This window comes from Halichoerus grypus, chromosome 10 (assembly GCF_964656455.1).
Source record: "Halichoerus grypus chromosome 10, mHalGry1.hap1.1, whole genome shotgun sequence".
NCBI lineage: Eukaryota > Metazoa > Chordata > Mammalia > Carnivora > Phocidae > Halichoerus > Halichoerus grypus.
Window position 1 is genome coordinate 71,351,699 of NC_135721.1, and position 13,710 is coordinate 71,365,408.

General features: G+C 56.4%; 1 protein-coding gene across 2 annotated transcripts in view; it reads right to left on the reverse strand.

Annotated features, from left to right (window-relative positions):
- TTC7A (tetratricopeptide repeat domain 7A) overlaps positions 1–13,710 on the reverse strand; it is a 116,335-nt gene that overhangs the window by 17,959 nt on the left and 84,666 nt on the right. For both annotated transcript variants that reach the window (XM_036121655.2, XM_078056608.1), the window contains exons 16-18: positions 8,985–9,101; positions 5,422–5,519; positions 3,765–3,899 (exon numbers count right to left, since the gene is read on the reverse strand). In XM_036121655.2, the coding sequence (XP_035977548.1) occupies positions 3,765–3,899; positions 5,422–5,519; positions 8,985–9,101 (350 nt within the window). The remainder of the gene's footprint in view (positions 1–3,764; positions 3,900–5,421; positions 5,520–8,984; positions 9,102–13,710) is intronic.

Below are 13,710 nucleotides of genomic sequence, written 5' to 3' on the forward strand. Positions count from 1 at the left end.
GCAGGAGGGAGAAGGGTGGGGAGTTGGGACAGAGGGGAGCGTGAGGAAAGATAAAGAAAGGGATGAGAGATGAGGGAACAAAAGCACAAAAGGAGCATGCAGGACCACGGGCAAGGCAAAGCTTCTCCCGTGACTATATTCTTTTTTTTTTTTTCTTTTGGAGGGGGAGAGAGAGAGAGAGAGAGAGAGAGAAGGGGTGGGGGAAGGACAGAGGGAGAGGGAGAGAGAGAATCTCAAGCAGGTTACATGCCCAGGCTGAGCTGACACGGGGCTCGATCTCACAACCCTGAGGATCAGGACCTGAGCCGAAATCAAGAGTCGGACACTTTAATGTCTGACTGAGCCACACAAGCGCCCCTCCCTTGACTGTAATTTTATAATGAAGATGATCTTTAGACAAGGCCCTGGCCACCCCATCCCAGTTTCCCAGTCTGCGCAGCTCACAGCTGGGCAGCTTTTACCTGCCAGTGCCCAGGGCCTCCTGAGGACTGTCCCCACAGGTGGTCCCCGTTCTGAGATGCCTTGGGCAAAAGTGCCTATCTTACAGGCCCGCTGGGCACAGATTCAGCCCGGACCAGGGGGTGCACTGGCTCGTGCTTGATGCATCTGTTTAGCAGCTGGAGCTCTGTGCCCAGTGCCCAGATACTGTGAATCTGCCATTTGGGAGCTGAGACTCAGGCCAACTTCCCCTGACTGAGTGAAAGCCCATGGCCGCCTAGGAATCCCCTGGTCCTCCAGGGCAGGGGAACCCTTCCCTACATCTCTCTCCCTCCCCCCAGCACACTGTTAGCTCCCAGAGACGTGAGCTGCAGTGAGAGAGGGAGGTGGGCCATCTTGCTCTTCCAAAAGGCACCTCTCAACACGCAGGATGTGGGGACATCTGTGAGGCCTCGTGCCTCTCCCATTGTCACACAGACCCGCTGTCAAAGAGGCAACATTCCCGGAACTCATCTCTCAAGGGGAAGCCCCCTGTGATGCTTGTCACATCTGACTGGAATGGGTGAAGGCCCGGAGAGGACAGGGAGGAGAAGAGCTGGGAGAGGAAGGATACCACTTCCCAAACCAAGGGGGGTTACGATGGAGCCGCAACAGCCCGGGGTGTAATTCATCCTGAACAAAAGCTGAGGGATGAGCTCCTTCCAAAATGAAAAAGGAGGATGTTCTTCCTTCCTGCACATTTGCTGCAGCTGCTGGAATCATTAGGCGGGGTGGATGGGGGTGGGGGTGGGGATGCTGGTGACGATACTCTCAGCCTGGGTCAGATTGGGGGTGAGGTTAGGGAGAAATTTTTGCCTTGGTGATTTGGTCCTGGCAGCCCTTCATTCAGTAAGTGCTCGGCACATGCTTGCTGCTGATGCTGACGGCTTATGGTGTGCAGGCTGCTCCGGAATCCTCCCATGCTCGGAAGGGAAAACCTGGGACACTTTACTTCCCTTTCTGGCTGTGGTGGCTGTCCCTCAGTCTCTTCTCCCTTTCTCCGGTAATGACAGAGCCCCTGATTTTTCATGAGGCATACGGACAACCAGGACAGTGACATTTCCCAGAGTCCTTTGCAGCTAGGTGTGGTCATATGACTAAGTTCTGGCCAATGGATCATGACGGGGACTGATGTATGCAAATTTCAAAATATGTCCTTACAGAGAGGGGGTGTCCCCTTCTCCCACTCTCCCTGGTTATGCCTTGGAAGATGAACGTGATGAAGAGCCATGATGGGTCACAGGGGTGAGAGTGACACTCCACGGAGAACAGAAGAAACAAAATGGAAAGAACCTGGGTTCCTGGACCGGGAAAGCAGAGCTGTCATCCCAGTCAAGGGCGCCATCTCTGAACTGTTTCAAAAGGACAACAAAGTGTCTACTTTGCAGAAGTCACTGCCATTTTGGATCAGTCACATACACCCAAACCTGTCTCCTAATGCCACACTGCCCAACCCTCACCTGGCACCACATTCAAAGCATTCAGATTTTCGGGCGCCTGGGTGACTCAGTTGGTTAAGCCTTCGGCTCAGCTCATGATGCTGGAGTCCCTGGATCGAGTCCCACATCGGGCTCCCTGCTCGGCAAGGAGCCTGCTTCTCCCTCTGACCCTCCTCCCTCTCATGTGCTCTCTCTCTCATTCTGTCTCAAATAAATGAAATCTTAAAAAAAAAAAAAAAGCATTCAGATTTTGTTCTCAGAGTTCTCTGGGGGCTGAATATCTAGGATAATGTCCAGAGAACAAAGGCTAATGTGCAAATTACTGAAGGGCATATTTATACTGATAATTCCCAAGCCTGATTACAAGCTTCATGAAGGCCATGAGTTAACCATCCCTGGAGTTACCAGAACATACTAGCACCCTGAGCATAAAGCTGCATACCTGAGCAATGGAAAGCAGGCTTGTGAAATGCAAACACGTGTTCATTTGCTGATGGTAGCAGACAACATGCATCAGTAAAATTAAGCCTTGCTAGCTCCAGAGTAGGCAACGCACAACTCCAGCATCTGGTCACCGCGTTACTGATCCACGTGGTGAAGGCCCAGTGTGGGTACAGCCTTCTACCCGAGGCACATGGAGGGGGCTGGGGCTCCAGTGTGCCCCTTGGGAGCCGTGCTGGCTCCATGTGTTAGAAGAAGGGGGCTCTTTGCCTAAGGGGAGGCCCTGTTTTGTATCCCTCTGGCGTTTCAACATTCCTCTCGCTACTTAAGATGCAACAAGCTGGCTGGGGAGCAGGGCCCTCACACATCCCTAGCCTCCTGAGGGACCCTGATATGCTAACTGGGGCAATGTTTGCATTATTAAAATGCTTCCCTGTTTAGCCTGTGCATCCTGATCCAATTTCTACCCCCAGATTCAGAACCTCTGGTGGGGGGAGGGGGGGAGTACCGCATGCTAACGGGGCCATATGTGAAATCCAGGCAGCAGGAAGCCTCAGATCCCCAGTGAACCATTTTCAGCCTCTGACTTGCAGTGTCCGCTCGGCTCAGGAACTTTCTACCTGCAGTCTCTTCTGCGTCTCCCCTGGGGGGCTGTAGGCGCCAGCCCCTGGGGAGAGATGGGCACCCATCAGGGTAACAAGAAAACAGGGGAGGAGTTTCACTGAGCACCTACTATGTGCCCCACATGGCACTGACCGCTTTACTCACGATCAGGACGGGCCGTAGGCGGCTGGCATTAGAACCCAGCCCTGTGTGATCCTGAAGCTGCCCGTGTCCCCAGCAGTAACTGACCCTCACATTCCATGGTGGCAACGGTGCCAGTTACCTATCAAGAGGGACTGTCACCTGAACGGCCCCCTCAGTGTTACCAGCCCTCCGCCGTTGCTGAACTACACCACCAGACCTCCCCTCTTCTCTAGCCATTCTGTGAGCTCTCTGGGGCTTGAGCTAGTTTTACTAACTAGTTTTACTCAGGAGAGGCTGGGCAAGAAGGACGGACAGGGCCTGTCTTTGAGACTAAGAAGGCTATCCATCTGTGTGGTCTTTCCTCAAATCTGCTGCCAGAGAGCTTCCCCACAGGTACGCAGGCAGGCAGGCCCTGTCCCCATGCGGTGGAGAAGGACACCCACAGCCAGACAGAAGAAGCGACTCTTCTTGGGCCAAGCAAAGAAGAAAGAGGTGGAACGAGAGCTCCAGGTTCCTGATCCCCAGGCGTTTCCATGAGTACTGCAGTCTATGCAGGCCTTGTCAGGGGTCTTCACGGCCCCACACACCCTCCTCCAGGGCAGGTCACAGCTCTGAGAGCCCTGCAGGCAGGTGGCTGTCACTGGGGCCGGGAACACTCACCAGCCTGGAGCCAGATCTGTTCCAGCGTGGTCCACAGCTGCATGGGGCCCTGCTTCAGGACGGAGCTGGGCACAGTCAGCTCTGACATGGCCTCCTCCAGCCGGGAGGCTGCGATGGATGATGCCCGCCGAGAGCCTGCAGAGCAAGAGGGGAGGCAGCTGAGCGGTCGCAAACCAGCTCATGGGCGCACTGGGAAGGGCCCTCCTTGTACCCTCAGTCATGGCTGGGATGAGGAGCTTAGGAGGGGCAACCAGGCAGCAAGCCCACTCCTAGGAGTCTATCACTGAAGAAGACAGTCCTAAATGTTGGCAAAGGTGCCTGGAATACTGAAAACAGAAATGACCCGCATGTCCAACAACGGGGAGTGATTCAAAATACGTGTGGGTATCATCATCCAAGACCCTGCGGCCATCACACTAATGGCGCAGAAATACGGAGATGGATGCCGAAGGATGCTCACGGCACACAGTTAGGTGAAAAAAAAGCAAGCTGGAAAATGGTGCGATCACATTTTTCTAAGAAAGAAATAGGGGCCTGGGAAAAAGGTCTGAAAGGCCATTATTAAGGTCTGGGTGGGGAGACTGGAGGATTTTTCCCTTCTCCCTTCTCTTTGCTTTCTGTTTTCACAGGTGTGTATTACTGTTTCTTCTATAGGAAGGTCCCTTTTGAGGCTGCGCTGTGCTAAATCCTTGGGTAGCAGCGGCTCGGGCCAGACCCTGTGTGCTCTGGAGAACCTCCCCCGTGGCAGTTCTGGGTGACTCGGGTCCCTGCTCAGGATATATAAGCCATGGACATTTGTGCTTCACATGCAGGTGAAACGCGAGCACTTTTTTTCCTCTCTCTCTGTCTCTCAGGGGCAATAAAGGCTCCAATCAACTCAGGAGACCTCGGGGCACACCACAGATGGTTTCAGTTTCTGAGCCGAGCACACGTGGAGCCCTAATCATTTGTTCATGGTTCGTCTCCCCTTCTCTGCGAGGGCGCCATGCCCTCCTTCACCGTTCCCTCTTTGGAGTCAGCAGCTCCGCAGTTAGCCCAGTGCCCCTCGGATGTGCCTGGAAGTCAGGCGCAGCGCTAGGCATGGGCAGTCAGCTCCATCACGGACGACAAAGGTGCAACTCGGCTCACGTCCACAGAAGTGGACCGAATAAGCAATGCCACTAAATACAACTCCCTCACACTCCGTTCCTGTGACTAGTTCTTCTTTCTGCGCCTTTGCTATTCTGCTTTCATCAGTCCTCATTTGAAATAGTCCACTCTGGGCTTAGAGTTGTAAACTGACGCTCAGCTCATTCCTTTCTAACTGACTCTGTCTACTAAGGACACTTTAGTGGTAGACCCTTAGCCTAAAGGGAGACAGTTTCTGGGCTCTACAGCTGTCCCTCCGCCCTGGCTCTCCTCTCTGCAACCGCCCACCCCCCCCTTGCCTGCTTCAGCTGCTCACTTCCCACCCCAGAGCCAGGATGGGTGGGAAGGTGCCAGAAAGGTGCCCAACGGCAGCTCCTTAGCTCCTCAGCACCAGGCTCTGGGGCTGCAGCTGGCTGAGAGCGGGGTGGTTTTGGCCAGGCCAGGCAGATGCCACTCTCTCCGTTCGTGCTCAGGCTGGGACAGTGAGCTGTGGACCCACATGGACAGCTGCCCATGAGCACATTCTTACCGGAGTCTGCGTCATGGGCATCGGGCAGAGTCAGGTGCATGCCGCTCTGCTTCTTCAGGGTGACGCCCTCGCCGAGGCTCCCATCCTTTTCCAGGCCTCTGAAAGGCAAGGGAAGGCCAGGCCCCGGTGAGGTGGAGGACTGGCAGGGAGAATAAGGGAGCCTTACGCCAGGCAGGCTCCGGGGCTGAGAGTTTAGGCCTGGGAACTGAGTCAAAGCTGGGACCACTAGGAAGGATGGAGACCACCAGAGTGGCAGAACAGATCAGAGCTCAAGCTTGGGGTTCTAGAATCTGGCTCACTCTAGCAGCTGCAATGATATGCTGTTAATCCCCAGCACGTGTACACACACACACACACACACACGCACACATACACACCCTGCCACTGTGTGCCCGTGGGATTGTCAGTCTCCCTGCTATTCCTTAATGCCACCACATTTCATCCCCACAGCTAACATTTACTCATGCTGCTGCTGCCAAGAATGTTCTCGCTGTTCTTCTGGTCCACCCAAAACCCTCCATCCTTTACAACTCAGCCCAGTGCCCTTCACCCATCCAGACAGCCTCCTGTGGCTCCAGGGCCCCTCACGGCTGCCTCCTCCCTTGCCCTCCGTCAGCATGCAGCCAGCAGCATGTGGTTTAGAAACTCTCCCTCCTCTGAAGTGTGTGATGCTAGAAGCTCCCCCAGGCCAACAGGAGGTCTCTGCTACCTTTTGCTGCCCTCACAATGTCTAGCAGAGTGCCAGGCAGAGTGTGGGCACCAAGGTCTGGCTCCCAAGGAAAGCTTGGTCTTCATGGGCCACCAGAAATGCCCCCAGCCCACCCCCCAAGGAAGGAAGCCCCAGATGCCACTCTGCCTCAGGTCACCAGGGTGGCCCCAAAAGAGCCGGGGGGGGGTGCCTGGGGTGGCAGATAAACAAGCATGGTAGTCTCCCCCGGTCCTTGAGGCTCCCACACTGCTAGAGAGATTCCTCTTTTCTCAGACTGGGAGGTGGGGGAGCCTCCAGCTCAGAAAGGCTGCACAACCCCAGCCACCCCTGCCCATTTCTGGGGTTGCCCTTGAACCTAACTGGGGAAGCTTCGAGAAGGCCAAAGTGGAAATGGCAGGAGAGAAGGCAAGCCCAGCCTGGGGCCAGAGGCTTCTTCCCTTCACCGGGGTGCCCAGACGATGGTCCCACCAAGAAGGCCAGGGCCCCGTCCTTGCCCATTTAAATTCGGGCTCACACTGGCTTGAGCTGGGGCCTGCAGGTGCACGGCCATCGTGCAGACATCAGAGGAAACCTTCCACAAAACACAGTGGGCCCAGGTTGGTGCCTTTCCTCCCCACCCTCCTCCACTCCCGGGAGGCACCAGAGTTCAGTGCCGAGGAGCCAGAGACGCGGGCCACCCCTCCTCGGCTGTGTGACCCTCAGCAAAGCTACTTAGCCATTCCAAGTCTTAGTTTTCTCATCTTGTTACTGTGTGCCGTAATAAATAGGGGAAGTTGGTCTCACGAGGTTTCCGTGAGGAGTACCGGAGGCAGGTGGGACAGCTTCTTGTCCCACCTGCCCTCCCAGCCCCCGACAGGGACACCCCTAGGGCTCCGGAAACAGTCCATCTCAGGGACCTTTTGCCACTTGGGTCTAGGCCATCATACAGCATCGCTCCTGCCCTGAAGAACCCGGTGGCCAGGTGGGGAGGAGAGTCCACGATGAGTACTTAGAAAGACCTAGTTCAAGAGGGTTGAGCTGAAGCCTCAGAGGCTGGGTGCCTGCAGGCTCCGCGAAGGCAGGCATCCGAGCAGGGCCGAGGGGATGCGGGCTGGCCTGGGCGGAGCAGAGGAAGGACTGTGGCGGGGGGGTGGGGGAGGTGGGGGGGGATGGTAGGCCAGACCTTCAGGCTGTGGATTCTGGCCTCTGGCCTCAGCTGCCCCAAACCAGATTTCACAAGTCCTAGTTTCTGCTCTGTGGCTCCAGGTTCAGAAAGAATGCCCCCCTTCCGGGGGAAAGCCAAGAGGATATAGGATCCCACCCTCTGGTCCTAGCAATTTGACTTCAGACAACTGGCCCAGCTGAGCCCTACCCCGCCCTGGGTGGGGAGCTATGGGAGGTTCCCCAAAAGAGGTGCCTAGGGAACCTAGGAGGAGCTCCACTGGGCCCTCATATCAGAGATGAGTGTGTGGGTGGTGACTTAAAATGACCCCAGTGTGACCCTACAGCCCCAGGCTCTGTGAGAACAGATCTGCTGCCTGGATGGGAGGCATAGGGCAGGGGCCCACATGCCGGGAGACAGGGCCGCAGCTCAGAGGGGCCCTGCCAAGACCACCTGGATGAGCAGGCAACCCGCCATCCAGCCAAGAGGAAAGTCCCTGCCACCTCCAAGGACAGCTCCTCTCCGTAAGGGGAGCCAGACTGTAGACCTGCCCAAGTGGCTGCAGCCAGTGAGTGGCTGAGCAAGGAGCATCTCAGGGCAGGTCCCCCTCACACCAGAGTCTGGGCCTCACCCACACACCACCCAGCTGCCAGACAGCTCCCCATTCCCTTTCTGAAAAGTCCCTCACCCCAGAGCCTCCTTCCGGCAGCTTCCACTCACTGGGTCCTGCTCTGCCCTAGAATCTCCCAGGCCTTTCAAAGGCCTTCAAAGAGAGGCAGACCCAACTTTGCCCAAGGGTTTTAACCCCGTTGGATTACCGTGGGGCCTCCTCTGTAAATTTCACCATTAGAGAGACATGCCTCTGGGGACTGTGAAAGCCTTCTGGGCTCCCAGAGTCCCTGTGAAAATGCAAACACATCTACCAGAGGGGGGTCTTCTGGGAGATGACACAGCTAGCAATTTCAGGGAAGGGGAGGGGGTGAGCACCAGGGGAGCAGGACAATGCAGTGCAACCTCCCTGGCACAAGGCTCTTTCCTGCTTTGGGCTACAGTGTCTGAGGGGATTTGAGCAAAGACTTTCAGCAGCTTCAACCTGGACAAGAGTGCCTAGTCTGGCCCAGGAAAAACCTGGAGCCCAGGTTGGGGACTGGGGTAGGAGACAGGATGCGTGGAGACGGTGGGTGAGTCGGGGGTGGGGTGAGGAGGTGGGGCAGGCCCTTCAGGAACTCAGCTTCCTCTTCTAGATTCCAAATGGAGCCAGGAAGAAGCGCCGGGCTCAGAAGGGCTGGGACTCAGGGACCCAGGTTCAAGCCCCAGCACGACCATTTACCAGGTGAGTGACTCTGGCAAATTCTAGAAGGTCTCGGAGCCTTAGTTTCCCTCCTGGGCTGAAAATAAAGTCTGACAGCGTTTTAAGATATGAGCGGCCATCCTGGCGCCTGGCCCAGACGCTCAATAATGACTTCCTTCTTACCCCTCTGGACTTCCGCTTCCTGAGCAGCGTCTTTCTGTCCTCACAGAGGATTGTCAAAAGGTTAAAATTAGCCTACGGATGTAAAAGGCCCCAGAAGCAGCAAGCAGCACACTCTGATTCAAATACCGTCACCAGCCCCAGGCATCGTGGCCGCTCGGCTGTGGGCTGTTGCCTCGGCAGCCGCCACCCGCCAGTGCCGCCATCCACCTGCAAGCCCAGGGATGATGACAGCCACTCACCCCATCTGGGAGAAGCTGTACAGCGTCTGCCACAGCCGCAGCATTTGTCTGCAGGTCACGAGGGCTTCCTCTGGGCCTTTCAGTACCTGCTCCAGCTTCACCTTGGTGAACATCAGGCTGCGGGGCGGGACAGTAGCAGTTAGCATGAGCCTGGCTTTCCTCCCAGGTTAGGACCCCAAGGGATTCTGCCCCACCATTCTGCCGGTCCCCCTCATCCACTTGGCCTCCCGTCGTAGACCCTCCTGCCCCAGCCTCTGAAGCACTGTCAAGTGTGGCTACGAGTCTTCTTTGTTTGTTCTTCCCTCCCACACCCACAGTATGCACTGTCCTCAATGAACACGTAGCCATCCTTGTATTTGCACGCCTCACAGGGCCCCAATGGGCCCTGTATACCAGAGACAAACCCAAAAGGCAACTCTTAATCAAGGCAAGAAGCTAAGCAAGGAACTGGCAAAGAAATGTCCCCTAAAGGGCAGCACACAGTAAGTGCTCAATTAACATCTCCTCAGTTGAACTGCAGACTGTTTCCTGACCCTGGATACATGAGGACAGTCATGTGCTACTTTATCAAAGAATTCTTCACTGCATTTCCGAAAATAGCCAGCTCCCCTTATATGTGCAATAGGATTAAAGTGCCACCAGATCCTATCCGGTCACCATTTAGAACACAGTCACTCTGTAAAGGGAGAGAGCAACCTCAGTCTCTTTTAACCAGAAAACTGAGAGTCCTCTGAGGTCAGGATGGTGTGGGATGTGGGGATGTGGCCCCGATGGGGGCTGGGAGGAGAGGGAAGGGGCCGGCCCCCCCAGAAGGCAGGACCACAGGAGGGGGGCCGACTACTTCCTCTGCCCTGGACACAGGGAGACCATCAGAACTCTGCTCATCAGAACCAGGGTGGGGGGCCTGGGCATCCTGCCGTGCCAGGTTTTGGCCCTTCAGTTGTCGGGGCGTACTGGGGTCCTGGGGGAGGGAGGGTCAATGCAGCTGGGGACACTCAGGAAATTCAAGGCAGTGGCGGTTTACTAACGGCTATGGAAGTCCTGCATTCTTTATACCGTGGGTCCTGCCAGGCGCACTGATGCACACCAGCTGCCTGGGCAGCAGTGAACTTGGCTGAGCCGCTGAGGCCCAAATAAGGCTGTGACTCCGGTTCTCACCGGGTGGTGAGCAGTGAGACCCTTTCATCCTGGCATCGCTGTTGGACAAACGCACGTGACTGTCAGGCCCTGTACTCGATCGCTGCCTGGTGGTTCTGCTGGCCCATGCGAGGCTGGCACACAGGCCCTCACAGAGGCTGAGTCCTGCATGCACACAGCGCGCATCCTGTGATCTGAGGCTGCAGACACCGTACGGGGAGGCCAGACTCCGACTGGGAGCTTTCCCCTCTGACCTTCTCCCTTACTCGGAGCCCCACCCCCCCGCCCTCCAGCCTCATGGCTCCATGTTCATCCCCCCTCAAGTCTGACCTTAATTCCACCTTCCTAGACGCTCAGGATGCCTTGTGCCCTTCTTAAAACATCTGCTAATGAATTGCCCAGCTGGCCTACAAAGTCCCGAGGGTAGAAAGCATGGTCCCCACAGCGTGGACTGCACAGGCCTGGGCAGGAATGTTGTCTCTGCATCCTGGTGGGCAGCTGCTGGGGAAAACGGGCCCTGCCATCCCTACTCTCCCTTCCTGGATTCTCGAAGGGTCCCAACACTCTGTAAGTATTAGGAGTCTCTGCTTTAGGAATCTGGAGTAGAAGACACAATTTCAGCCTTCAAGGTAACCACTGGTGCTAAAAATGACAAAAGTGCCCAGATAATCAGGTGATCACAGGTGGTAATCAGGTGGATCAGATTCAATGCAGGGAAGGTAGAGATAAGAGATCTTGCTGGGGCTGGTGTGTGATGAAAAGGAGGGTGGGGTGGGGCAGGGTTGGGAGTTGGGGGAGAGAGGTGAAGAGTTGGGAAGGGGCGGGGAACCAGACGCTGGAGCAGCTGCTGATGAGGAGTGAAAACCCCTTCCTGCAGACACGGGGAATATCCAGGCTCAAGTCAAGTCAAGAACATCTAGGCAGGGCCACTCAGGGCTGGGCTAGGCTGCTTCCCGGGACAGTTCCCCGGGCAGCCCAGCCCAGAAGCACTCCCCTGGCACCCCATCTCCCCCGACATGCCTCCTCTTCAGCTCCTCTCTGCTAGGCCCCTTCCCCCTCCTGCTCCCTGCGTCCCAGAGAGCCAGCATGAGCGGCAGACCCGACCACACCATGCACCTAGAACAGAAGTGGCTGCAAGCTGAGCTGGCAGACAGTGACTTCTACCAACACAGGCTGTTATCCTCGCGGCTGCTGACATTCCATTACCGTGAGTGACCCAGCGTGGAATTTCTCAACCAAAGCACATCCCTTCTGGGCTGGGGCAAGCGCTCCAACAGGCAGTCACCCTCTGGTCGGATCCTTTGCTCCCGGATCCTGGATCCTGGGAGGCTCCAGATTAGCTCCTGAGATTTCCTTAGTCTCACAGCTGAGCACTGCCAAGAGGGATCTTCCTCAACAAAGAAACCTGCCCGGACTGTCCATGACATCAATCCAAATGCTTTTGTGCAGCGACCTTCCATTCCTGCCACTCCTCTCCATGCCCTTGGGCACCCGGGTGCCGCTCATATGGGTATTAGCAGCAACCTGAACTGGGGGACAGGCTCCTGGACTCATCCGTGCCCTGCTGCCCGTCATCGCCCTTGCTGGGGACACACCCTTCCCCTCCAGCTTCCGGCCAGCTCCTAAGCAGAGGTCACCCTTGGACCTTCTGTATGTCCCCATGGGGGCTGTACACACACCCCTCCAGGATACTCTTCACTATGGCGGACTTGGTCGTCTGCACACCTGCCGGCATGCCTCTAGTTCACTACTGGGCTCCCTCCCCTCCCCTCCCCTCCTCTGTCGCAGTACAGGCTCCCTCTCTATCCTGTGTGCCAGGACGCACGGGGGGCCTGGTTCTTCCCACAACAGTACGAGAAGGCTGGCCGAGCGCTGGTGGGCCACTGTGGCCGGTGGGCAACACTTCCCAGCCCACGCAACACGCCGGAGCCTCACCGAACATGGTGCTTCCGGGCAGGGCTTCGGGGAAGCTGCTGGCCATGGGGGCCGGGGGATGCAGGGGGCGAGCCTGGGCTCCCCACCCCTTCAACCAGCCCAGCCCCTGGCAGGCCTATTTCATATACCGAATGAATCTAAAACATCATTTGAAGAAAAGATTCTGAGACTTTAAAAAAACCCACTGTCTTAATTCAGTGGTTCTAGTCCTCCTCAGAGAAGCCCCAGCATGACCATCGCTGCCCTTCTCAGAATAGTCAGGAGTCTTTGCTTGGCACTTAATTACATAATCTGTATCTCTAGATATTATCTATTTATGTACATTATCTATATACTCATCTTTTTGCCACATAGGCTCATGAGTTTAATCACGAAGATACATTCCTATCGAGCATTTTTAAATTCAGATAATCTAGAAACAGTCTGTGGCCAGTCCTGCCTACAGATGGGAAAACCACCATCTATTCTGTCCTGTGTCCTGCCACGCATCCCCACCTGGATGGCAGGGACTCGTCGGCCAGGGCCCTGCTTCCCGCCACGTCAGGGTCCTCCCCGCCTCTCCAGGGCCCGGCACAGAGGTGAGCACGCAGTGTCTGCTTAGTTCTGTGAAGATGTGTGTTGGTACGGCCATCTGGCCACATTCAGGGTCTCGCAATCCGTGTTAAATCTGATTTCTGACACCACCACTTCCCACTGCTGGGTCCTGCTTAGGAAGGAGGGGAGGAATCTGCTCGAGGCCTCATCACTGCAGAGTGGGTTATGGTGCCTCACAATGAGCAAAGTGCTGGCCGAGTCCGTTCTTAGCTGTCTGGAAGCCAAGTCTTACAGGGCCTGGGGAGGAGCAGGGGGAGTTCTGGGCAGGATGTGAAGGCGTCTGGCTCCTTAGGACTCGGGGTCTTCATCGAGGAGGACAGTCACCCGGGCAGAGCCAAAAGCACAACCAGGGAGTGTCCCTGAGACCGGAAGGCCCGGGATATGGGCCCCTATGGGCCCTCTCACACCCTGACGAGAGCCATTCTGGGAGAGGGACGGCCACACCACTGACCCTGCACGGTGAGGTCGTTCAGAGTGGATGCACACTGGCCCAGAGTGAGAAACCCGAGCCAAAGTCCCAGCTCCACTGTCACCCAGCAGGGCATGTCACAGGTTCCAGTGAAATAGGAGTGATGTCTCCCACCAGATGAACTGCAATGACCTAAACGCAGCCGCTAAGAAACGCACAGCTGCACTCAGTCCTCAAGCACAGGCCGGCCCTGAGGCTGGGGGAAGGGACTCCTGCTCCCAAACTGCAGGCCTAGCAGACCCGGCAAAGTGGTTTCTAGGCCTCGTGCCTTGGAAGGCTCTCAGAAAGCCCCCGACCTCTGGGGCCTGTTTGGCAAGGCAGGCGGTCCTCCTCGTGGCTCCTGGGGCTGAAGAAGGGTGCGGTGGAGGGGGTGGATGCAGGCCCAGCCGACTAGGCCCAGGTGAAGCAGCCGTGGCCGTAACCCCCTCTTGCGGGCACTTTCCTGTTTCTTAAGCTGTGGAGGCCCGTGTGGAATAAACACCGAGGTCTTACAGGACTGAGGGCCCTTCCCACGCCTTGCATCCGAAGGCAGATGTGAAAGTGAGTGTTCTCTCTGGGGAAGAGGAAGGAGCAAGAGTCCATGTAAACACA